Genomic DNA, 24,416 nt, shown 5'->3' with positions numbered 1-24,416 from the left:
TCCTTCTCATAGAAACATAGAAATTAGGTGCAGGAGTAGGCCATTCGGCCCTTCGAGCCTGCACCGCCATTCAATATGATCATGGCTGATCATCCAACTCAGTATCCCGTACCTGCCTTCTCTCCATACCCCCTGATCCCCTTAGCCACAAGGGCCACATCTAACTCCCTCTTGAATATAGCCAATGAACTGGCCTCAACTACCCTCTGTGGCAGAGAGTTCCAGAGATTCACCACTCTCTGTGTGAAAAAAGTTCTTCTCATCTCGGTTTTAAAGGATTTCCCCCTTATCCTTAAGCTGTGACCCCTTGTCCTGGACTTCCCTAACATCGGGAACAATCTTCCTGCAATCTTCTCTCCAGAGACGCTGCCTGTCCCGCTGAGTTACTCCAGCATTTTGTGTCTATCAATGTTCATATAGTCCGCAGAAACGTCACCTATTCTTTTTCCCAGAAGTGGGATATGGGATGTTGTTGTGATTTAAATCTTGTCATCATTAAGTTGCGGGCGGGATGTAGTCCCGAGTCAATTTTCGTGACTGTGGCCACTTGCTCAGAGCCTTTGGGCAGCTTGCCCTGCTCTCTATGACCTTTTCGGTATGTACACGTCACAAGAGACAGTGCCAGCAGCCATTCAACGTCTATTCAGCATGTCTCCAATAAAAAAAAATTGAATACTAACATGACCTGTACTGTGATCAAACTGTTAGGAAGCTCTAAAAATACAAGATTGCATTAGCAGACTAGAAGAAATAATCCAGCAGTTAGTTCACAGATAATTTATAGTTTGATGTTATGTCCAGATGTGCAAGGGATTAGCGCTTTTCCAGTTTTAAGGGCATATTTGAGGTTACTGAATTCTTCCTCATACAAAGCACCAATTGATTAACTGCATTCATCCAAATTGCATTTATACAAAGCAGAGTCTGAAGAATGGTCTTGACCCGCAAAGTCACCTATTCCTTTTCTCCTGAGCTGCTGTCTGACCCGCTGAGTTACTCCAGCTTTTTGTGTCTATCTTTGGTTTAAACAAATGTTAACATTGGCACTTCTTCTTATCGAGTCCGCAAACAAGATTAGAAGTTGTTCAGCCAGAGCTGAACGCACTTCTCGGCATCTGCATACAATGGTGTCTGTCTTGTTGCTTCTTGTGCTTCTTGTGCGAAGATTAGTGGAAGCAGGGCCGTGGCGTGAGCGCTGTTTCCTTGACCCCGACATTGGTACTGATAGCTGGCAAGCGGCTGCTGAAGGCCGGGAGATGTGGGTAGGTATGAAGCACAACAGCAAGTGGTTCAAGATCCTGGAGGCCAGGAGCTAACGTCATAAAATAGTCAACGGCAACAGCTTCACACTTCCCAATCCATGGCCAGAGACAGCCTCACCTGTGGAAGGTGTGGGAGGGTCTACCTGATGAGGATAGGCCTAGTCAACCACCGCAGGAAACGCAGCCACATATGAAACACTCTTCTCTCCCAGCAGGACAACTTCAAACCCGCACCATCATCTCTCCAGATGTGCCAACATATATAACCATATAACAATTACAGCACGGAAACAGGCCATCTCGGCCCTACAAGTCCGTGCCGAACACTTATTTTCCCCTAGTCCCATCTACCTGCACTCACACCATAACCCTCCATTCCTTTCCCATCCATATACCTATCCAATTTATTTTTAAATGATAAAATCGAACCTGCCTCCACCACTTCCACTGGAAGCTCATTCCACACAGCTACCACTCTCTGAGTAAAGGTAGACATAGACAGGTAGACGTGGGCTGATTATGGATGCTCTTGGTTCTTGGTCCACCAAAATATTCCAAATGGAATTTAAACTAGAGGTGGCGGAGGGTGGACTTAAGCAAAAATGAATTATTGGAGAAGAAGAGCTACCTTAAATTCAGTTGCGTCTGGTTGGGTAACTATGGTAGGGTGAAGACTATTCCATGCATTAATTGTGCGGGGGAAGAATGAATTGCTGTACACATCTGTCTTGGTAGCTGGTATCTCAAATTGGATCAAATGCCCCCGTCTGCTCCTAATTGGGTTTGGTGTAGGTTGGTTTGTACTGGTGAGATTGGGTCTCACAAATCTGATTTAATTTTTTTGAAGAAGTGACCAAAAAGGTTGATGAGGGCAGAGGTGTAGATATTGTCTGTATGGATTTCAGCAAGGCATTTGAACATTTTCTGCATGTTAGATACTCTGGAAGGTTAGATCGCATATGATCAAGGGAAAGCAAACTGAATAGTAATTTGGCTTCATGGAAGGAAGCAGATGATGAAGATGGAAGATTGTTATTCGGACAGGAGGTCTGTGGATAGAGGCGTGCCTCAGGGACCAGTATTGGGCCCATTAATGTGTGTGGCTTATATCAACAATTTGGATGAGAATGTACAAGGCACAATTAGTAAATTTGCAGACGGCACTAAAGTAGGTGGTATTGTAGAAAATAAAGATGGCTATCAAAGATTTCAGCAGGATCTTGGTCAACTGGTCAGAGGAATGGCTGATGGGAGTTTAATGTAGTCGTGTGCGAGGAGTTACATTTTGTGAAGTCAAACCAGGGCAGGATCTATAGAGTGAATGACATGGCCCTGGATAGAGTTGCAGGGACTAGGGATGGTACATAGTTCCTTGTATGTGCATCGCTGATATTTTCCACTGGGTGGCGCTTCGATGGCAGCCTCGCCAACAGTCTGTCTGTCCTTTTCGTCTTTTCTTTGTTATTTTGAACCAGATTACGCATTTTTTAGTTTCTATGAGGCCAAAAACAGGAGGAAAACACAGGTAGATGGGGAATGAGCAGTGGAACCAGAACTGAAATCACCAAGGTAAATATTGTTATATCCTTCTAAGTGGACTTTGTTCACTTGGAAGCTGGGGCTCCAAGCTTCATATCATTTTCAGCTCATCAACAATAACAAGTCATAACCAAGGAGGTTGGCAATGGCTCAAAGACTATATTTCATACATAGAACAGCCTTAAATGAAATGCCATTCTTGGAAAGACAGCAGCACCACACATCAATGCACTAGAACATTCCTATGAGCACGATTAAAATAGTTAGAACTATTTAAATGATTTCACTTGAAAGAAAAACTCCGCCCTTCGATTTTGAGAAAACTTGGATTCACCTGAAATGCCCAATTATGTCAGAGGACATGAAGCAAAATTATCCATTTAAACAAATACATGAGGCCAAACAATATACTGACAAACAGTTGTACAAATCTTCAAAATTACTTTTGTTTGTGCATTTTGAGATGAACAAGATATATAGAGGGAGAAAAAGAGTGTTTCAATTTGCAACCTTGGTGCATTAGAAACTGCCTCAAATGAAGAAGGGTCTCGACCTGAAACGCCACCCGTTCCTTCTCTCCGGAGACGCTGCCTGTCCCGCTGAGTTACTCCAGCATTTTGTGTCTAAAACAATTTGAATACTGGCTGGTGTCAGACTGAGTTCTACCTTTGCAACAAGGTGCATCTCTTGGAGGCAATAGTATATATTTTTTAAATATATGGTTTTCCAAAATTGATGTAAACTATGGAAATAGGATTACTAGGAAGCTCCAATAAAATGGATTCCAACTCTTCAATTTCCCTAATCAGAAGAGAGTGCTTGGTTCATTCTGTTGGACCAGAAGCTCTATCACACTGAATGTCAATGATTCTGTTCATTTGATGTACATTTGTTCTGTTTGTATACTAAGCAGTACAATTTTTCCATATCTTTCTCCAGATATCGCAGTAAAACATTTTTAATGTTGGCACTGCACTAATTGTGACTAAATCCAAATATAACACATCTACTTTGGGAGGTCATGTTGCAGTTGTATGAGAGGTTGGTGAAGCAACATTTAGACAACTGTGTTCAGTTCTGGGCACCGTGTTATTAGAAATATGCTGTCAAGCTGGAAAGGGTGCAGAGAAGATTTACGAGGACGTTGTCAGGACTAGAGGGTCTGAGCTATAGGCAGAGGTTGAGTAGGCTGAGACTGTGTTCCTTGGAGCACAGGAGGATGAGTGGTGATCTTATAGGGGGGTATAAGATTATGAGAGAATTAGATGCACAGAGTCTCTTGCCCAGAGTAGGGGAATCGAGGACCAGAGGACATAGGTTTAAGGTGAAGGGGAAAAAGATTTAATAGGAATCTGAGGGGTAACTTGTTCACACAAAGGGTGGTGGGTGTATGGAACAAGCTGCCAGCGGAGGTAGCTGAGGCTGGGACTATCCCAACGTTTAATAAACAGTTAAGACAGATACATTGATAGGACAGGTTTGGAGGGATATGGGCCATACCCAGGCAGGTGGGACTAGTGTAGCTGGGACATGTTGGTCAGTGTGGGCAAGTTGGGCTGAAGGGCCTGTTTCCATGCTGTATCACCCTATGACTCTATGGCTAACTCCCCCTCCCATTCCCACACTGACCTTTCTGTCCATGGCCAGAGTGAGGCCCAGCGCAAATTGGAGGAACATCACCTCATATTTCACATGGGCAGCTTACACCCCAGCTGTATGAACATTGACTTCTCTAACTTCTAGATCTGTGTCCCTTCTTCCCCTCTCTTTCCCCCCTCCCCCACTATAGTTGTCCTACTAGTCCAACAGTTAGTATTCCTGTATCGGTCGCATTGGTACATCTTCCCCAGCCAACAATGGGCCATTATCAGCTTCACCCGTTCTTGAGGTCATCTGTTGTCGGCCCTGATTTATTCTGGCCTTTTCTCACCTGCAGTCCCCTGCTTCACCCCCCTTTCGACCTCTATGTTTTAATTTGAAGAAGGGATCTGACCCTGAAATGTCACCTGTCTGTTTCTCTCCAGAGATGCTGCCTGACCTGCTGAGTTAAGGGCGTGTCCCACTTTCACGACCTTTTTTACTCGTGGACATTTTTCATCAGGCTAGAAAAACGCCCCGACCTACTTGATGCCACGTGTACCTACGACTAGCATCACGACCTACCTACGACCAACCTACGACCTCGTGACGACCATGCTGCGAGTACGAGTCAAGGGCAAACTCGGCGGAGGTCGTGAATCAGGTCGTGAAAGTGGGACAGGCCCTTTACTCCTACATTTTGTGTCTACGGTTTCCAAATATAAATATCTCGTGCTTTCAACAAACAGAGACAGCAGCAGCGACGCAGCTTGGCGCCAACCCGGAGCATGCGCCCTTTTTAGGGCGGGCACCTATGGATGTCGCATCACCCTGCTGCGGACTTCTGCCGACTCAAACGCAAGAAGAAGAAAGGACACAGAGTATGCGTGAAAAAGTCACATCAACATAACGGTAAGTAAACACGCTTCAAAGCTGAGCTTTAGAAAATAAAAATATAACAATACTTTGGCACTTACCACACCTATTGAGAAATAGTTGTTGACAATACTGTATGGTACAGGATCACCCTTTTCTTCCTTATTGTTTGGAATCACCTCTATGCTCCATCTGTCCAGCATCATTTCTGTACTATTTTCCACGTCTTTGAGAACTTTCATAACGTTCCCACCTTCATATCCTGTTCCAGGGATAAAGAAACATGTTTAAAAATCTTTGACTCTACTGGATGCCATTGTGATACAATAGCCAACAGTAGATCTAATAACTTCTCGGAGTCCACTTCCATTGTGGATCTGGTTGAATGTTCGGTTGTCTACCACCTGTTTTCAAGTGCGCAGTTGCAAATTTCACAAAATAAAATCTTATTTCATTAGCCTTAGTCAATAATTGAAAGAAAAATAAGGTATTTGTTTCGAAGTTTGGAGACATTGCAGGTGTAACTCAGTGGGTCAGGCAACATCTCAATGGGCCTGTCCCACTTAGGCGATTTTTCAGCCGACTGCCGGTGACTATCAAGTTGTAGCAGGTCGCTGAAAAAACGGCGAATGGAACCGCGACTGTCAGTGGAACACACACACACACACACACACACACACACACACACACACACACACACACACACACACACACACACACACACACACACACACACACACACACACACACACACACACACACACACACACACACACTTCCCTCGAGCATGAAGGAGAGTTACATAGACCTCCTAGGACCACATGTTGACCATGCTGTGTGTTTGATTCAAGCGCAAACTCTTCTAAACTCGCAAACTAGGTTCCTGCGGTGGGACAGCAGGATATTAACATTACCGGTCGGTTATCATTGGTTCTGAAAACCAATGTGACGTTTTCTTTTCCCAGTGAGCCAATGAAATTCACCGGTCAGCACCGGCGACAACCTACGAGAACCTACAGCCTCCAGGCGACCCACTACCACTGCACCTACGACACAAGAATTCTCGCTACTCTCCATGGCGGCTTCATTCTAGTCGCCTCTAATTATTCAACATGTTGAAATATTTACGGCGATCAGAAAGAGGCCCAGACTAGTTCAGAGAATGCAGAAGCTACTCACGACCATGAAGGCGACTACCTGTGTGTGTGTGTGCATGCGCGTGTGCGTGTGCGTGCGTGTGTGTGTGTGTGTGCGCGTGTACGTGCGCGTGTGTGTGTGCGTGTGTGTGTGCACGTGCGCGTGCACGTGTGTGTGTGTGTGCGCGTGTGTGTGTGTGTGTGTGTGCGCGTGTGTGTGTGTGTGTGTGCATGTGAGTGTGCGCGCGTGTGTGTGTGTGCGTGCGCATGTGTGTGTGTGTGTGTGTGCGTGTGCGCGTGCACGTGCGCGCGCGTGTGTGTGTGCGTGTGTGTGTGTGTGCGCGTGCGCGCGTGTGTGTGTGTGCGTGTGTGCGTGTGAGTGTGCGCGTGCACGTGTGTGTGTGTGTGTGTGCGTGTGTGTGTCTGTGCCTGTGTGTGTGTGTGTGTGTCTGCGCATGTATGTGTGTGCGTGTGCACGTGTGTGTGTGCGTGTGTGTGTGTACGTGCGCGTGTGTGTGTGTGTGTGTGTGTGTGTGTGTGTGTGTGTGTGTGTGTGCGCGCGTGCACGTACGTGTGCATGTGAGTGTGTGCGTGCACGTGCGTGTGTGTGTGTGCGTGTGCGTGTGCATGCGCGCGTGCACGTGTGTGTGTGTGTGTGTGTGTGTGCGCGTGCGCGTGTGTGTGTGTGCGTGTGTGTGCGTGTGTACACGTAAAGTAAAGTAAAGTGGCCTTTTTTGTCATTCAGACCTTTCGGTCTGAACGAAATTTCATTGCCTTGCAGTCATACATATAATAAAAATGACAAAAACACCCAATAAACACAAATTTAACATCCACCACAGTGAGTTCACCAGGCACCTCCTCACTGTGATGGAAGGCAAAAATCTTAAAGTCCTTGTCTCTTCCCTCCTTGTTCTCCCTCTGCTCCGAGGCGACCTGTGAGCTCCCGACGCTGTTGCCCACACGTGGCCGATCCTCCGAGGTCAGGTCGCCGCCGCAGCCAGAACGCCACAGCTCCGCCACCGGGCCGCCGCCGCCTCCGGAACGCCACAGCTCCGTTGTTGCCGCTGGAACGCTGCCCCAGCTCCGAGGCCGCCAGCTCCGCCATTAGGCCTCGGTGCAGACGGAGACGGACACGGGGGATACGACAAGAGAAGTCGCATCCCCCCCCCGAAGGAAGAGACCAAAAACACGTTTCTCCCCCCCACACCCATACACAACATAATAAAATAAAAATAAAACCAAAAATTAACTAAAACAACGACAAAGGAACAAACAAAAAAAGAAAAACCAAACGGACTGCAGGCGAGCCACAGCTGCTAAGGCAACGCCGCCATCTTGGAATGTGGGGGGGGGGGTGATAATGTTTGTTTGTGGGTTAGTTATTTAAAATTGGAGAATTCAATGTTCAGACAGTTAGTTAATAACCTATCCAAGCGGAATATGAGGTGCTGTTCCTCCAGTTTGTGTGTGGCCTCACTCTGGCAAAGGAGGAGGCCCAGGACAGAAGGGTCAGAGTGGGAAAGGTCAGTGTGGGAAGATAAACATGAAATGCTGGAGTAACTCAGCGGATCAGGCTCATCTCTGTGGAGAAAGAATGGGTGACGTTGTTTTGGGCTGGAACCTTTCTTCAGACTGAAAGATAGGGAAGGCCAGAAGAAAACAGGGCCAGCAGTAGATGACTTCAGGAAGGGTGGAGTCCATAATGGCCCACTGTGGGCTGGGGAAGATGTGACAAAGACAGGGATACAAGACCGTGAATAGTGGAAGTAGTTGGGTGACTAGGGAGGGGGACGGGGGAGAGATGGGGGGCAGATACCTTTTGGTCTCCAAAAACCTTTTGGTCTCCAAATCTGAGGAAGGACATTATTGCCATAGAGGGAGTGCAGAGACGGTTCACCAGACTGATTCCTGGGATGTCAGGACTGTCTTATGAAGAAAGACTGGATAGACTTGGTTTATACTCTCTAGAATTTAGGAGATTGAGAGGGGATCTTATAGAAACTTACAAAATTCTTAAGGGGTTGGACAGGCTAGATGCAGGAAGATTGTTCCCGATGTTGGGGAAGTCCAGGACAAGGCGTCACAGCTTAAGGATAAGGGGGAAATCCTTTAAAACTGAGATGAGAAGAACTTTTTTCACACAGAGAGTGGTGAATCTCTGGAACTCTCTGCCACAGAGGGTAGTTGAGGCCAGTTCATTGGCTATATTTAAGAGGGAGTTAGATGTGGCCCTTGTGGCTAAGGGGATCAGGGGGTATGGAGAGAAGGCAGGTACGGGATACTGAGTTGGATGATCAGCCATGATCATATTGAATGCGGGTGCAGGCTCGAAGGGCCGAATGTCCTACTCCTGCACCTAATTTCTATGTTTCTATGTTTCTAGATACAAGGCTTACTTGAAATTAGAGAAGTCAATATTCATACCGCTGGGGTGTAAGCTGCCCAAGCAAAATATGAGGCGCTGTTCCTCCAATTTGCACTGGGCCTCACTCTGACAATGGAGGAGGCCCAGGACAGAAAGGTCAGTGTGTGAATGGGAGGGGAAGTTAAAGTGTTTAGCAACTGGGAGATCACAAATATATATTTGTATCCATCTTCCCACACCAACCTTTCTGTCTTGGAGCTCCTCTATTGACAGAGTGAGCCCACATGCAAACTGCGATCAGCACCTCATATTCTGCTTGGGTAGATTATAAAATAACAGTCTGAACTTTCTATTCTCCAACTAAAATAAGCCAACCCTTCTCTTCATGGCTTGTGCAACCTTTATTCAGGATTTGTATTATTTGCAAAAGGACAAGGAGAAACATTCCAAGATTGGCCCTTAGAAGAATTGCACTCATTTAAGTATAGGCTCTCTCCCTCCCAACCCCATTCTCCTGCCTTCTCCCCATAACCTCTGACATCTGTACTAATCACAAATCTATCTATCTCTGCCTTAAAAATATCCACTGACTTGGCCTCCACAGCATTCGGTGGCAAAGAATTCCACAGATTCACCACCCTCTGACTAAATATATTCCTCCTCATCTCCTTCCAAAAAGAACATCCTTTAATTCTGAGGCTATGACCTCTAATCCTAAACTTTCCCACTCATGGAAACATCAATAAACAATAGGCAATAGGTGTAGAAGTAGGCCATTAGGCCCTTTGAGCTATTCAATGTGATCATGGCTGATCATCCCCAATCAGTACCCCGTTCCTGCCTTCTCCCCATATCCCCTGACTCCGCTATTTTTAAGAGCCCTATCTATCTCTCTCTTGAAAGCATCCAGAGAACCTGCCTCCACTGCCCTCTGAGGCAGAGAATTCCACAGACTCACCACTCTCTGTGACAAAAAGTGTTTCCTCATCTCCGTTCTAAATGGCTTTCTCCTTATTCTTAAACTGTGTGTGGCCCCTGGTTCTGGACTCCCCCAACATCGGGAACATGTTTCCTGCTTCGAGCATGTCCAAGCCCTTAACAATCTTATATGTTTCAACATCCTTTCCACATCCACTCCAACCAAGCCTTTGAATGATTCTGTACATTTCAATGAGGTCTCCCCTCATAAAGATGCTTCATTTGTACAACTGAAGCCAAGAGAGGCAGTCTCAATGATGATACACCGAACTGGTATTGCAGTGGATCTTACCTCCTCCCCATCTCAAACATCGAGCAAGATCATTTCCGGTCCCCAATGGTAGTACAGCTACGGGTGGATGCTTTGTTGGATTAATTTTATCTGAAATAGCAAAAAAAAAGAGGCCTAGATCAGGACCAATGGATGACGTAAAGGTTATCAGAGCACTTTTAATTCCACGCAGAATTTAACACTAAAATAGATCCAATGCAGAAGGATTAGTTTTGACATTATTGAGAGATACCTCATTTAATTTAGTGTAGAACAACAAATAAATAGTCATTTTGGAATGTAACGTATAGATCTGAGTCTGAAGAAGGGACTCGACCCGAAACGTCACCCATTCCTTCTCTCCAGAGATGCTGCCTGACCCGCTGAGTTACTCCAGCATTTTGTGTATACCTTGTATGAATGTTGTACATACCGATACAATCCAATATCCACCCGACTGTTCCATCTCCTCCGCAGGCCAAGATTCGAAAATCGGGTATATCGCGAAAAAAATTTAACCTGGAAATAAAGGTATGTAGTTTTCAGATAACAGTGAATTTTAAGCCTGTTGCACAAGAATAACTTTTTGCAATAATTACAATAATTATTGACTTCAGTAATCAATAATCACAATTCGAATGAATGTCAATGACACAAATATTACTGAATATTTAGGTATTTTCCATTAATACTAATAATATTTCAGTGATGAAGAGGGGCTGGAGAGCCCCTCACTAGATCTGTTCTGCATGGAGAGACTAGATCTGTTCTGCATGGAGCAGAGGTGGGTGAGAGGTGACATGATTGTGGTATCATATGATGAGAGGTGGAGAGACAGGGTCGGCTGCTGAAACGTTCTCCCTTGTCAGAGGTTGGCAAAACCGGGGAAATGTAGATTTAGGTGAGGGACAAGAGTAAGAAAGGATCTAAGTGGAACCTTTTTCAGATTGGTGGGAACATGGAGTGCAGTTATAGAGTGATACAGTGTGGAAACAGGCCCTTCGGCCCAACTTGCCCACAAAGGCCAACAATGTCCCAGCTACACTAGTGCCACCTGCCTGCTCTTGGTCCATATCCCTCCAAACCTGTCCATTCCATGTACCTGTCTTAAGGGCCTGTCCCACTTTCCCGAGCTGCTCACAAATTCTCCCGAGTTTTCCCCTTGATTCATACTCGGAGAATAATAATAATAATAATAATTTTATTTATAGAGCACTTTAAAAACAATCATAGTTGTAACAAAGTGCTGTACATCACTAATCATTGACAAAAAAGTTAATACACACCAATAATAACAATCAAAAGAAATAGTAGGAAAAGATATGTAAAATAAAGAAACATTAAAAACAATAAAAACAGAATGTTCGTAACGGGTCCGTAGTAGTCCGTAGATATATCGTAGCGGCTCGTTATGTCAGCTGCAGGTTATCGGGACGTTTTTTCCAGCATGACAAAAAATGTCCACGAGTAAAAAGATAGCCGGGACGAGATAAATTGCGACATTTTTAATGCCCAGAGTACCTGCGCCTGACATAACGAGCCGCTACGATATATCTACGGACTCCTACAGACCCGTTACAAACATTCTCCGAGTGTGAATCAAGGGGAAAACTCGGGAGAATTCGTGAGCAGCTTGGGAAAGTGGGACAGGCCCTTTAACTGTTTCGTAAACAATGGTATAGTCCCGCCTCAACTACCTCCCAGTGAGTGTGAGAAGCAGAATCACCCCCCAGCATCAAAGAGGTTTCCAAACAAGTCGAGGCACAGAAGGTTACAGATCAATTGCAGTGATCAGTGTCACTGTAGCAATGTTACAAAATTTTGAGATTTAAAAAAATCAAGTCTGCAATTTATCCCATCAGATAAAGCATAACAATAAGTTTAATTTGACACCTAATTCACTTTCATATCTAAAGTAATAAAAAATTTATGGCCATTTTCATACTCGGAAATTAGCATCTTGTTCCCTATTGATTTTCTATGGACATAACAAAAATGCTGTGATCGTGAACAGTCAAAAGCCCATAACCTTCTTAAAAATTAAGAGAACTGAATGAAATTTTCAGTTATCATAGATTGAAGCATTCTGAAACAAATATAAAATAATTTTACTTGGATGACCTGAAATTAAAGCATATAATTAGTTAGTTACACAATTGTGGCTAATTTCAAACTTCAATTACTAGATCTAAACATCTATCCATTTCTTAATAAATGATTAACATTTTTAAATAGCCCAAGTGTCCAAATAATAGTCACAAATAATTCACAATAAAACATGATTTATAAATCTCATTTACATTAATTTATAGGCCAAATGGAAGGAATTTAGTGTTCAATTGCTGTAAATTAAAGTCAATTTAAATCAGCTTTCTAGTGGGATCCTGTGAACGAGCTGGTTTAGAACGTTCACATTGCGCTGGATTTGTGCCCTCAAGTGCCCAGAAAAATACTGCGGGATATAAAGAGCCCAAAATGAACTACTCGCTATAGAAAACTTTATAGACAGGGTTATTTACAAGCCCCATTTAATGTAAAAATAATGTACATACCTTTAATTGTTTGCTTTATAAAACCCTGGGGCTGCGAGAGGTTGCGAGTTTAGAGAGTGGTTTTTAAACGACTATAACTATTATACAAGGCCATAAAAACTAATAATACCTTTTGCGACGGGGTCTTTCAGCGATTTTCCGTTAATGATTTACTAGGCTGAACATTTTCGATTGCAACAGCCTAGTAAAAATCGCGTTTTAAACCCGCCCCCTCTAAACAGCGCCAAAATCACACACACACGGGGTAGGGCAGATGCTCAGACATGATTCAGGTAGGTTTTGTAACATACCTAGTCACTGGAGGACCGAATGTCCTATTTCTATGTTGTATTCTTTGACTATTCACCCAGCTGAAATTCAAGATCTAAGAGATCGTCAATTTAGTTGACTCTCAGTTAATTCAATCCTTGATTTAAAAACCACCTGAAGATACTTTATTGTTCTCCTCGTTTTTAAAATGCTTCAAATAGCTTTTATTTTTACATTAATGACTTAGATAAATACAAATTGCTGAAACAAAGTGTCTGACTGCAAAAGCATTATCATAGTGTTCATCTTTTATGGAACTAAAAAATGCATTTTTAATTTAAAATACATTTCTTATATAATGGGAGAAAGGTATGGAACTTGAAAAGCAATTCAAAAAAGTTATGTTTAAGAAGGAACTGCAGATGCTGGAAAATCGAAGGTAGACAAAAATGCTGGAGAAACTCAGCGGGTGCAGCAGCATCTATGGAGCGAAGGAAATAGGCAATGTTTCGGGCCGAAACCCTTCTTCAGACAAAAAAATAATTTTTCCCTTTACTGGGCCCAGGCAATGTTTTATGAATGTCCGACATTCTACGGTTTTTCAACATATTCTGTGAATTCCTACATATTTTATTTTCCTTTTATTTTGGTCCTTGCAAGTTCACACGTGACAGGAGTAGAATTAGGCCATTCGACCCATCGAGTCATTGCTGATCTATCTCTCCCTCCTAACCCCATTCTCCTGCGACCTCCACAAAATTCCTGACACCCGCAATAATCAAGAATCTATCTATCTCTGCCTTAAAAATATTCATTGACTTGACCTCCACAACCTTCTGTGGCAATGAATTCCACAGATTCCCCACCCCATGACTAAAGCAACGTCTCATCATCTCCCTCCTAAAGGAACATCCTTCAATTCTGAGGCTAAGGCCTCTGGTCCTCGACTCTCCCACGAATAGAAACATCCTCTCCACATCCACTCTATCCTTTCACTATTTGTTTTGTTTCACTGAGGTCCCCATCACCCTTCAGAACTCCAGCGAGTACAGGCCCAGTGCCATCAAACGCTCATCATATGTTAGGTTCTACTATTTAAAATTACTTAAAGCTTCAAAGTATCTTGAGCTTTGATCGAAAAAAAATATTTTGCAAATGTAGGAACTGAAATATTCATAGCAGTCACACACGATAGTTGTTAATATGCAGTACTTTTCTGTAATATTCTTGCAACAGTGTTTTGCTAATCTCAACATACGACCTCAATGTTTAATGCCTCCACTGAAAAACTCCAGAACTCTTCTGCAATCCATCACGCTGAGTTACAGTTTGAACTTTAGGAAGATGTTTCGAAATGAGGGAAGTTAGAAATGTTAGTTTGCGCGTTAATCCTGACACGCATGGTTTCATTGCAACATCTACCACCACCTATACTTCAACCACAGTCTGAGATTCGTCTCCATAATTCAGATTATCTTACAATATTACAGATGGATCGCTTATGTTCTGAATGCCTAATACATCAAGCAGATTTTGGATTGTTTTTTTTTTAAACACTGTCAATTAACAACCCAGTGCATCTAGAAGCCAAACTTTGGTGTAGCAAGGAACTGCAGATGCTGGTCTACACCGAAGATAGACACAAAAAGCTAGAGTAGATGTTTAGATGTCAGCGGGACAGGCAGCAGCTCTGGATAGAAGGAATGGGTGATGTTTCAGGTCGAGACCCATCTTCATACCTGAAGACACCTTCTATCCTGAGGTTTAAGAAGGAACTGCAGATGCTGGAAAATCGAAGGTAGACAAAAATGCTGGAGAAACTCAGTGGGTGAGGCAGCATTGATGGAGCGAAGGAAATAGGCAACGTTTCGGGTCAAAACATTGCCTATCTCCTTCGCTCCATAGATGCTGCTTGACCCGCTGAGTTTCTCCAGCATTTTTGTCTACCTTCAATCCAGAGGTGTTGCCTGTTCCGCTGAGTTACTCCAGCATTTTGTGTCTTGCCTACACCATGGTTTCCCTTGGCATAACTTATGGCAATCTGGGCATGATCATTATCTTAATATATAGCAAATAACCTGGCCTCCCTTTAAAATAATCTCTCAGGTACTTTCAAAATAAAAGGAATCGGCAAAAAGCTAATTAGTCTTGCTTGTGATTACAGTATTTCTCGAATAAAAGCTTTTCAGCTCCTTTCTCCTATCTAGCCTGAGGAAGTCTTGCTTACACACTGAGCCTCAATCCCATTCAAATGACTGAATGATATATATTTAAATTGGGTTTCATGATATATGTTTAAATAGAGTCCTTTGATATGATGTTTAACATTCAAACTACCATGACAAAAGTAGGGAGATTTTGTGGGTTTTATATTTATGTAGAAGAATTGGTGTGAGGCCATGGACCAAGGACAATAGACAATAGACAATAGGTGCAGGAGTAGGCCATTCGGCCCTTCGAGCCAGCACCGCCATTCAATGTGATCATGGCTGATCATCCCAAATCAGTACCCCGTTCCTGCCTTCTCCCCATATCCCCTGACTCCCCCATCTTTAAGAGCCCTGTCTAGCTCTCCCTTGATAGCATCCAGAGAACCTGCCTCCACAGCCCTCTGAGGCAGAGAATTCCACAGACTCACCACTCTCTGTGAGAAAAAGTGTTTCCTCGTCTCCGTTCTAAATGCCTTACCCCATATTCTTTAACTGTGGCCCCTGGTTCTGGACTCCCCCAACATTGGGAACATGTTTCCTGCCTCCAACGTGTCCAAACCCTTAACAATCTTATATGTTTCAATAAGATTCCCTCTCATCATTCTAAACTCCAGAGTGTACAAGCCCAGCTGCTCCATTCTCTCAGCATATGACAGTCCAGCCATCCCGGGAATTAACCTTGTAAACCTACGCTGCACTCCCTCAATGGCAAGAATGTCCTTCCTCCAATTAGGGGACCAAAACTGCACACAATACTCCAGGTGTGGTCTCACGAGGGCTGTGTACAACTGCAGGACATTGACTTGATATTGCTAACATTGCTATAATGATAAATTTCAAACAAATATGCAATGTGGTGGTGCTTTCCAAACTAACAACTTTGCAGTCAAGCAAGAGCTGAGGAGCCATCTTGGAAAATGCCAGATATTAATTCTAAATTAAGGACAGAAAATGCTGGGAATATTCAACAGGTCAGGCTGCATTTGTGGGAAGAGAAATAGATAGAGTTAACATTTCAGGTTGGAGAAACATAAGAAGAATTGTCAGTTCTGACATAGCATCTTCAATGGCCTGACCTGCTGAGTATTCTCAGAAAATTCTATTGTATTTTGGACTTCCAAGATCTGCAGTTTTTTTTGATTTTCTCATTTAACTTTGTGGGCACCAGTTTAAATCAACTGAAGGTTAGTTCATCAGAATAACCCTATGTTGAATTTAAGACTGAACTTGTATTTATAAGTAGACAAACAATGCTGGAGAAACTCAGTGGGTGAGGCAACATCTATGGAGAAAAGGAGTAGGCGACGTTTCGTTTCGAGACCCTTTTTGAGACATTAATAAACTGCCTTTCATAACATTGTCGTATCCGAGGTGCCTTACGGCTGAAGTACTGAACTCAGATGTACAGTGTGATCGTGCAAAAAATATTGCCAATGACCATATCATCTACTCCATGGATGTTGGCCGAACAAACGACACATATTGGTCTGGAAAATGTTTCCTACTATTCTTCATAATAATGCCATGTCATCTTTAACCTTGATCTGAGAAAGACAAACCTCTGTTTGTGTAGGGAGGAGCCGCAGATGCTGGTTTAATCCAAAGATAGACACATAACGCTGGAGTAACTCAGCGGGTCAGACCGCATCTCTGGTGAAAAGGAACGTTTTGGGTCTGAAGAAGGGTCTCGACCCGAAATGTCACCTTTTCCTTTTCTCCAGAGAAAAAACCTCTGTTTGTGTTGCATTCAGATATCAAACTGAGTGGCCCCACAGCAGAAGTGTCCACATCGCAGGGCTGGAATCTGGATGTAAGCCACGATCTAATTCTGCTACCACCATCATCTATTGCAACAAGTGATGGCTCCCACTGATTGTTGGCGGAAGCTTGCGTCCTTTTCAGGACGGATGATGGCAGCGATGTCAACATTTGTAATAAGATGGACACGAAAAGAAGATCAAACTGAGTTAGTTGTTCTAGTTTCTGGAATGGAGATTGAATTGCACAACCTTCTTAGCCAGAGGTGACTGAACTGCAGTTAATACCACAGGTGCTATAGGAATTGCTCAAAAATAGTTAACCCTGTTAACTAAAAACTATCAGTAAGCCTGTGTGGCCTAACGAGATGGAGCGTTTCTGCACATCTTCAATCTTTCATAGCTAAGGTTGGAAGTTCCCACCTAGTTTAAAAGGTCATTGATACTACTCAAAAAAGGGTAAGGGGGACATGCCTCAATGATTACTGTCCTGTGGCATCAATGTCGGTGTTGATGAAGCATTTTGTGTCTACCAAGGAACTGCAGATGCTTAGTTTCAACTGAAGATAGAAGGGTCTCGACCCGAAAGGCCACCCATTCCTCCCATCCGGAGATGCTGCCTGTCCCACAGCAGAAGACTTTGGGCAGCAATTCAGAATGAATCCCATTTATCCTTCGTTATCCTTCTCTGGTGCAAGTATTTAGAAGCATTGTTAATCCTTTAGACTATCCGGCAGTTTTCAGGATTAATGACTAATTTTTGAGGCTATGATGGGAGAAATACAGTTTTATAATTTGCTTTGAATAGTTCTGTGGGTATTTTTCAAGATACCACGCGTGGGTTTGAAAGGAAACATTGTTCCAGTGAGAGTGAAGAACCATCCCACTGGCCATTGGAGTCGGTCCAGTTTGTAATTGGTGTGGAGGTTCCGTGTGTTGTGATGATGGACGGATTGGACAACCAGTGGTGGGTGTGTGGAGTGGGACTGCTGGAAACAGGAGGTCAAGCAACAATGTGTAGGAAGAGAATCACAAGAGGAATAGATCGGGTAGAGGCACAGAGTCTCTTGCCCAGAGTAGGTGGATCGAGGACCAGAGCACATAGGTCTAAGATGAAGGGGAAAAGATTTAATAGGAATCTGAGGGGTAACCTTTTCACACAGTGGGTGGTGGGTGTATGGAATGAGCTGCCAGATGAGGTAGTTGAGGCTGGGACTATCCCATCATTTAGGAAACAGTTAGACAGGTACATGGATAGGACAGGTTTGGAGGGATATGGACCAAATGCAGGCAGGTGGGACTAGTGGAGCTGGGACATGTTGGCCGGTGTGGGCAAGTTGGGCCGAAGGCCCTGTTTCCACACTGTATCATTCTATGACTCTATCTCCATGTCAGTCATCGATATTTCTAATAAATAAATAGCTGATCCTTATGAAACAAATTTCTGCCCAGCAACAACACACTGAAAAAACGAATTTATTTCCATGTCAATAAATAAATGATTATTCCAGAGAGCTTTAATTATACTCAGTTGCAGTATGGCACCTTCTGAAAATCCAAATACATTATTTGCACAGGTTCTACTTTTTTTTAACCATAGACACAAAAAGTTGGAGTAACTCAGCGGGCCAGGCAGCATCTCGGGATAGAAGAAATGGGCGACATTTTGGGTCGAGACCCTTCTTCAGTCCGAAGTTGTGGCTACAGTAGCACAATCAAATTTGGCATGCGATTTGCATTTAATAAAATTATGTTGGCTCAACCTAATCATATTGCAAAGTTCTAAGTGTTGTATTTAAATTCTTATCATGATCATAACATCTGCCCAACCACTGAAGTTAAGCTAATGGCCTTTTCCTTCTCTTTCTTGCTTTATTATTCTTTGGTTCTATTTTCTTCCTTTAATATTTTCCTGGTGATCTTTTACTGATTTGTAAAATATTCCCAGGCTTATTATTTGTGGAAGGACTGAAATTCTCCCATTATCTTATTGATTGGGGACGATCAGCCATGATCACAATGAATGGCTCAAAGGGCCGAATGGCCTCCTCCTGCACCCATTTTCAATGTTTCTATCTTAACTTCCCTTCTTATCAATTTTCCAAGGCATTTGAATATTAATATTGCTCGATTTAGACTGTCAGAAATGTGTCCATATAATAATCTCAGTTGTGGCATTATTGATGTGTCAGGTATCTGTCTTTAAATTAAAGGTTTCACAAGTCATGATCAAGTCAGGATTTGGATAAGAGGCAACAACAGTAGTTTAAGAACACAGATCCCTCATCACCTGGAATAGTGGTCCACATGTAAATAAAAACACAAGTTGCACTTCTGGAGTAAATTTGGTCCCAGTTCTTAACATTGAAACATAGAAACAGAGAAAATAGGTGCAGGAAGCCAATCGGCCCTTCGAACCAGCACCACCATCCATTTTGATCATGGCTGATCATCCCCAATCAATAACCCGTGCCTGCCTTCTCCCCATATTCCTTGATTCCTCTAGCCCCTGGAGCTCTATCTAACTCTCTCTTAAATCTATCCAGTGATTTGGCCTCCACTGCCGTCTGTGGCAGGGAATTCCACAAATTCACAACTCTCTGGGTGAAAACGTTTTTTCTCACCTCAGTCTTAAATGGCTTCCCCTTTATTCTAAGACTGTGGCCCCTGGTTCTGGACTCGCCCAACATTGGGAACATTTTTCCTGCATCTAGCTTGTCCAGTCCTTTTATAATTTTATATGTTTCTATAAGATTCCCCCTCATCCTTCTAAACTCCAATGAATACAAACCTAGGCTTTTCAATCTTTCCTCATATGACAGTCCCGCCATCAATTTCATGAACCTACGCTGCTCTGCCTCAATCACAAGGATGTTGTCATTTGGTCAAATTAATGGTTGTAGTCCAATGATATATATTGTGATGGTGAGGTTAAATCAAGATTGTCAGAAATGACAAAAAATTGTTTCGTCGGATCTTCGGACGTAGAGTTGTAAAGTCCCAGTTCCATTGGTTTCATCGGCCTGACCTGGTGGCAGCGTGTGTGACAAAAATGATGACTGCTGTGCTACACTGTGCAGCTTGGAGACTGAGGCCAGAGTAAATATCCACAGGCTTTCCAGCTCCCCGGTTAGGATGCTGGTCTGCTAAACCTTTGCCAGATCTAAACCAGGCACAAATACAGATGCCCCATTGAAATGAAAGATAGAACTCAGCTTCCAAGTGGAGTATAGTGGAGCTTAATCTCCAAATTTGATTAGATTACAGATATTTAACTGATTTATAAATGCATATGCTGTTTAGCATATTAATATTGCGAACTATAAACAAGATTTATTTCACCTTTGATGTTGGCCATTGTGAAATCGCATCTAAAGACACCCCACCGATGGGCAATGTCCGAGTCGAAGACAAGCACATCGGGCTTGCGGCAAGAGGTAGCCATGGCACGGGAGATAGAACAAGGGATAGGGAACTGGGTCAAACGTAAATAAAAACCGACAAACAGGAGGCGCAGAGGCACGATTGTGACACCATGTAAAGAGGAGTCATGAACACACTGTGTCTTTACTACTTTTATTGATATCACATAACCGTTGCTGCCCTAGCTGTACGTGGTCTGTCACCGGAGCTAGAGAGGGATCAATGGGTGGGGAGGTTGCAATTATACTTCTGATATGGGGAGTGGTTAGTAGTGGTGAGGTCACTATATTAAAGGTACATGCACATGGCATCTACAATCTCAATATCAACAACACCATTTATCGATCCAAGGACTTTGTAGTAATTCCTTCCCCAGGCAAAGATAAACACTCCACAAACCAATTTCTTGTCATCTCTAAAGTATTATCAGACTTACCCTGGCACAGGGCCACCCCTGTCAAGATTATAAATTTGCCTTGGGTTGAGGAGGTATTGAAATTTTCGAAGAACTCTGTCAAACAGAACAAACAAAAATGTATTTGTAGCTTCTCAGGGAATGCATTTTGCATCACAGTTTTGCTGCCATTTATATATTCCATTTAGGTAAATGAAAAAAAACTGGCCAAACAAAACTGAGAAATCTTTTCATATTTAACAATTACTGTGATTCAACATCCAAAAGCAAACTAAAAATCACACGTACAAAATGTCAAAAATGAGGCTATTAAACAATATAAACCCTTCTATTTGATGGGACGTACAAACTTTGTGTCCATTGTTAATGGATGTTAGCAGTATCACGTTATTAATAATCAGTCATAAATTAGATATAACAAAAGCCAATGCCCATTGAGTTTCCCTCCAATCTGCGGTATACGTCATCTGCCTCATTGTGTTCCAGTGAAGTACCCTGGGTCGTTTCAGTGTTCCAACATGCTGTAAAAATACTTATTGTTTTATATTCTTTTGATGCTTGGCCTAAATCAAATGTGAAGGAAGATCATATGATCATAAGGGATAGGATAAGAATTAGGCCATTCGGCCTATCAAGTCTACTCCGCCACATAATCATGGCTGAACTATCTCGAACTCCTCACCCCATTCACCTGCCTTCTCCCCATTAACCTCTGACACCTGGACTAATCAAGAATCTATCTATCTCTGCCTTAAATATATCCACCGACTTGGCCTCCACAGCCGTCTGGGATTATTCTTGTAAACCTCCTCTGGACTCTCTCCAGAGCCAGCACATCCTTCCCCAGACATGGGGCCCAAAATTGCTCACAATATTCCAAATGCAGACTGACCAGTGCCTTAAGCTTTATTCCAGAAAGAGCTATTGGAACATCACAGTTTATACCTCCAATTCTCTAGTGACCTCCTTCCCCTGACTCTCAGTCTGAAGAAGGATCTTGACCCAAAACGTCACCCATTCCTTCTCTCCAGAGATGCTGCCTGTCCCGCTGAGTTACTCCAGCATGTTGTGTCTATATTAATTATCTGCCTGCCTTGCTCCTGTCTGACATGCAAGGATAACATCAGATCATCAGCTTCTGAAATTATGGACCAGGAATTCTAAGAAAGATAAAAAATGCTGGAGTAACTCAGTAAATTCTGTTGGCAGTTCAAATTGTACAGATAAATCCATAACAGAGGATGTGGAACTGCATGACTGTATAGGTACAGTAGTAAATTGTACAGGTCAGAGCCATGGAGAGATGCAGCTCTGAAACAGGCCCAAAAGTCAGTGCAGATCATCAAGCATCTATTTCTATATCTAATCCTCCCCTAACCCACTTCACTTTCCGATTGCTCGTGAAACCAAAAATCTTTATAATACATAGAGAACCTAATTAGCAAACCAAAGGTTGAATGGAGATCCAAGGGACTGCAGATGCTGGAATCTAAAGTGAAAAACAGAGTGTTGGTTGAACTCGGCAGGTCGGGCAGCATCTGTGGAGGGAATGACGAGGCAATGTTTGGATCCAGGACCCTTCTTCAGATTAAGCACTGTCCTGACCAAGTGAGTTCCTCCAGCACTGAGTTCTTTTATGTTATTTCTCAGGTTAAATATTTAGACAAAAGACAATAGACAATAGACAATAGGTGCAGGAGTAGGCCATTTGGCCCTTCGAGCCAGCACCGCCATTCAATGTGATCATCGCTGATCATCCCCAATCAGTACCCCGTTCCTGCCTTCTCCCCATATCCCCTGACTCCGCTATTTTTAAGCCCTATCTAGCTCTCTCTTGAAAATATCCAGAGAACCTGCCTCCACCGCCCTCTGAGGCAGAAAATTCCACAGACTCACCACTCTCTGTGAGAAAAAGTGTTTCCTGGTCTCCGTTCTAAATGGCTTACTCCTTATTCTTAAATTGTGGCCCCTGGTTCTGGACTCCCCCAACATCGGGAACACGTTTCCTGCCTCTAGCGTGTTCAAGTCCTTAGCAATCTTATATGTTTCAATAAGATCCCTATCATCCTTCTAAACTCCAGAGTGTACAAGCCCAGCTGCTCCATTCTCTCAGCATATGACAGTCCCGCCATCCCGGGAATTAACCTTGTAAACCTACGCTGCACTCCCTCAATAGCAAGAATGTCCTTCCTCAAATTAGGGGACCAAAACTGCACACAATACTCCAGGTGTGGTCTCACGAGGGCCCTATACAACTGCAGAAGGACCTCTTTGCTCCTATATTCAATTCCTCTTGTTATAAAGGCCAACATGCCATTCGCTTTCTTCACTGCCTGCTGTACCTGCATGCTTACTTTCAGAGACTGAAGAACAAGGACCCCCAGATCCCATTGTACTTCCCCTTTTCCCAACTTGATGCCATTTAGATAGTAATCTGCCTTCCTTGTTTTTGCTATCAAGGTGGATAACCTCACATTTATCTGCATTAAACTTCATCTGCCACGCATCTGCCCACTCCCCAACCTGTCCAAGTTACCCTGCATTCTCATAGCATCCTCCTCACAGTTCACACTGTCACCCAGCTTTGTGTCATCTGCAAATTAGCTAATGAACTAGTTCACATCACGTGCAGAGAGTAAATTAATGAATAAACAAAAAGGGATAAGCAGAGAGACAAACAACAAGAACAGAATAAGAACATTCTTTAAAATCTGAAGAACTGGAATTCCTCATTTGTAAAAAAAACAAACATGCAGGGCAGTAAATGAGCTTCATTAGGGGAAAGTTTGATAATCTTTTAATCAGGTCATTAGTGATAGGAGTAGAATTAGGTCATTCGGCCCATCAAGTCTACTCTGCCATTCAATCATGACTGATCTATCTTACCCTCCTTACCCCTTTCTCCTGCCTTCTCCCCATAACCTGTACTAATCAAGAATCTATCTATCTCTTAAAAAATATAAAATTAAAAATATCCACTGACTTGACCTCCACAGCCTTCTGTGGCAAATAATTCCACAGATTCACCACCCTCTGACTAAAGACATTTCTCCTCATCTCCTTCCTAAAAGAACAACCTTTAATTCTACGGCAATGACCTCTAGTCCTAGACTCTCCCACTAGTGAAAACTCTCCACATCCACTCTATCCAAGCCTTTCACTATTCTGTAAGTTTCAATGAGGTCCCCCCACATTCTTCTAAACTCCAGGGGGTGCAGGCCCTAGTGCCAACAAACGCTCATCATAGGTTAATCTACTTATTCCTGGGATCATTCTTGTAAGCCTCCTCTGGACCCTCTCCAGAGCCAGCACATCCTTCCTCAGATATGGTGCCCAGAATTGCTCACAATACTCCAATAAATTCACTCAGCCCAGCTCTGACAATTTTGGCATGTTTAGCTTTGTTTCATTGATGAGTCTCATGGAAGGATACAATTCCACGAAGCTGCTGGTGAAAATTCTCTTCCTGATTATTGCACATGTGTGGCTGCAAGAAGCATCTGTCCAATTCACCCTTTAATTATCTTCAGTTTAGTTTATTGTCATGTGTACCGAGGTACAGTGAAAGGCTTTTGTTGCATGCTAACCATAGAAACATAGAAAATAGATGTAGGAGGAGGCCATTCGGCCCTTCGAGCCAGCACCGCCATTCATTGTGATCATGGCTGATCGTCCCCAATCAATATCCCGTGCCTGCCTTCTCCCCATATCCCTTGATTCCACCAGTCCCTAGAGCACTATCTGGCCTCCACTGCCCTCTGTGGCAGGGAATTCCACAAATTCACAACTCTCTGGGTGAAAA

The 24,416-nt window shown here is 43.3% G+C and overlaps 1 protein-coding gene across 1 annotated transcript in view; it reads right to left on the bottom strand.

Moving 5' to 3' along the window:
• LOC129698553 (diacylglycerol kinase beta) overlaps positions 1–24,416 on the bottom strand; it is a 440,909-nt gene that overhangs the window by 240,174 nt on the left and 176,319 nt on the right. The window contains exons 15-18 of the mRNA XM_055637631.1: positions 20,636–20,710; positions 10,442–10,527; positions 10,030–10,119; positions 5,357–5,517 (exon numbers count right to left, since the gene is read on the bottom strand). Of these exons, the coding sequence (XP_055493606.1) occupies positions 5,357–5,517; positions 10,030–10,119; positions 10,442–10,527; positions 20,636–20,710 (412 nt within the window). The remainder of the gene's footprint in view (positions 1–5,356; positions 5,518–10,029; positions 10,120–10,441; positions 10,528–20,635; positions 20,711–24,416) is intronic.

The sequence above is a fragment of the Leucoraja erinacea genome, chromosome 7 (genome assembly GCF_028641065.1).
Source record: "Leucoraja erinacea ecotype New England chromosome 7, Leri_hhj_1, whole genome shotgun sequence".
NCBI classification, from domain to species: domain Eukaryota; kingdom Metazoa; phylum Chordata; class Chondrichthyes; order Rajiformes; family Rajidae; genus Leucoraja; species Leucoraja erinaceus.
The sequence above is the reverse complement of the archived record's forward strand: the minus strand, read 5'-3'. Positions and strand labels throughout refer to the sequence as shown.